At 41.6% G+C, this 2,421-nt stretch overlaps 1 protein-coding gene across 1 annotated transcript in view; it reads left to right on the top strand.

Moving 5' to 3' along the window:
- Positions 1–2,421, top strand: part of LOC106871652 (exonuclease 1) — a 25,955-nt gene that overhangs the window by 8,918 nt on the left and 14,616 nt on the right. Inside the window, exon 7 of the mRNA XM_014918236.2 lies at positions 1,836–2,023. Coding sequence (XP_014773722.1) covers positions 1,836–2,023 — 188 coding nt within the window. The remainder of the gene's footprint in view (positions 1–1,835; positions 2,024–2,421) is intronic.

Raw genomic sequence — 2,421 nt, 5'->3', positions numbered from 1 at the left:
TATATATATATATATATATATATATATATATATATCATCATCATCATCGTTTAACGTCCGCTTTCCATGCTAGCATGGGTTGGACGAATTGACTGAGGACTGGTGAAACCGGATGGCAACACCAGGCTCCAATCTCAATTTGGCAGAGTTTCTACAGCTGGATGCCCTTCCTAACGCCAACCACTCAGAGAGTGTAGTAGGTGCTTGTACGTGTCACCTATATATTGTCTCAAAAATCACCCTGCATCCTATATGTGAAGTAGGACCTCCCATATACTTCAATTCACTAAAACCATTTTTTCCTGAATATGCATTGCAGAAATTGAGATGCATCTTATATGTCTTTAATGCCATCAAATAAAGTGTATTTTTCTGTGCGCTTGTGCTAGCATGGCTGGAGTAGTGTACACAAATCTGAGCAATAGTATTCTATTGGAGAAATTATTGCAATAAATACATCTTCTTCCTGCTGATAACTATTACTGTGTGTTCCTGTATACAACTTGAATTTCTCAAAATTTATAAGTAAAATACGTAGATTGACTTATACATGAAAATGACTTTGGAGGTCGAGAAATTCCATGGAAAGGCATCAGGATTTGGAAAGATAGTGACATGGATTGAATGTTTGTTTGACATATTTACATTATGTACTTTATTGGCTTGTATCATCATCATCATCATTGTCGTTTAACGTCCATTTTCCATGCTAGCATGGGTTGGACGATTTGACTGAGGACTGGCAAGCGAGGAGGCTGCATCAGGCTCCAATCTGATCTGGCATGGTTTCTGCAGCTGGATGCCCTTCCTAACGCCAACCACTCCGAGAGTGTAATGAATGCTTTTTACGTGCTACCAGCATTGGAGCCAGTCAGGCGGCACTGGCATGGGAGCCAGGAGGCGACACCAGGCTCCAATCTGATTTGGCAGAGTTTCTACAGCTGGATGCCCTTCCTAACGCCAACCACTCCGAGAGTGTAGTGGGTGCTTTTACGTGCCACCGGCATGAAGGCCAGTCAGGAGGTACTGGCGACGGCCACGCTCAAAATGGTGTATTTTACGTGCCACCTGCACAGGAGCCAGTCCAGCGGCACTGGCAACGATCTCGCTCAAATGACTTACTGGCATCAGAAAATACAGTAGTCTTGCCCAGGGCATAACAACATAATGGTTTTAGTGAGGTTTTGAGAATTCTGGCGATTTGCTCTACTTGAGAAGACATGTCAATCTAAGTGAATTTGTGGTTGTGGCTAGTGCTGGTGACATGTAAAAGACACCGAATGCACTGTAAGGTGGTTGGTGTCAGGAAGCGCATCCAGCTGTAGAAAGCAAGCCAAAACGGACAGGAACCTGGTGCAGCTCTGGTCAAACTCTCTGACTCCTGCCAGCATGGAGAGCGAACATTAAATGGTGATGATGAGTAAGAGGCACAGAACCTCCGTGTCACTGCGTGGCACCTTGGCCAAATGTCTTCTACTATAGCCTCAGGCCGGCCAAAGTCTTGTGAGTGGATTTGGTAGATGGAAACTGAAAGAAGCCTGTTGTGTGTGTGTGTGTGTGTGTGTATATATATATATATATATATATATATATATATTTATGTGTGCGTGTCTTTGTGTCTGTGTTTGTCCTTCCACCATTGCTCGACAACCGATGTTTGTGTGTTTATGTCCCCGAAACTTAGCAAAAAAGACTTATTCTAAGTCCTCGGGTCAATTTCTTTGACTAAAGGCGGTGCTCCAGCATGGCCACAGTCAAATGACTGAAGCGTGTAAAAAAGTATTGTAAACAATAAATGCTGTTTATTTATTTTACTTTCTTTTCATTTCTTGCAGCTTCTTCGTAAAATACCATCTTATTTAAATAAATCGTTCAGTGTGCCCAACGACTACATTGAGGGTTTCATCCGTGCTGAGAACACATTCCTTTATCAGTTGATATTTGATCCCTTAACTCGAAAATTGGTCCCTCTCAACCCTTATGCCGAAGATCTTAGACCCGATGACCTTCACTATGCCGGAGAGTATCCTTTGTAAGAACTCATTTCACAGCAAATTTTGGTTCAGTGTCGCTATATCTGACACACAACTCATTCTCAGACATGTTGGGATGTGTAATGTTGGTGTGTGTGTCTGTGCTTAAGAAAAACAAAAAAAATTGGGCATATAAATGGAAAGTGGACGTTAAACGATGATGATGATGATGATGATGAATATAGGTGCAGGCATGGCTGTGTGGTAAGAAGTTTGCTTCCCAACCATATAGTACTGGGTTCAGTCCCACTCTGATAACTTGGATGAGTCGTTTTTTTATTATTGCTTCAGGCTGATCAAAGCCTTGTGAATAGATTTGGTAGATGGAAACTGAAAGAAGCTCATCACGTGTGTGTATGTATATATATATATATATATATATATATAT

Source organism: Octopus bimaculoides, chromosome 11 (assembly GCF_001194135.2).
Source record: "Octopus bimaculoides isolate UCB-OBI-ISO-001 chromosome 11, ASM119413v2, whole genome shotgun sequence".
In the NCBI taxonomy this organism is placed as follows: domain Eukaryota; kingdom Metazoa; phylum Mollusca; class Cephalopoda; order Octopoda; family Octopodidae; genus Octopus; species Octopus bimaculoides.
This window is presented reverse-complemented; position numbering and strand designations above follow the sequence as displayed.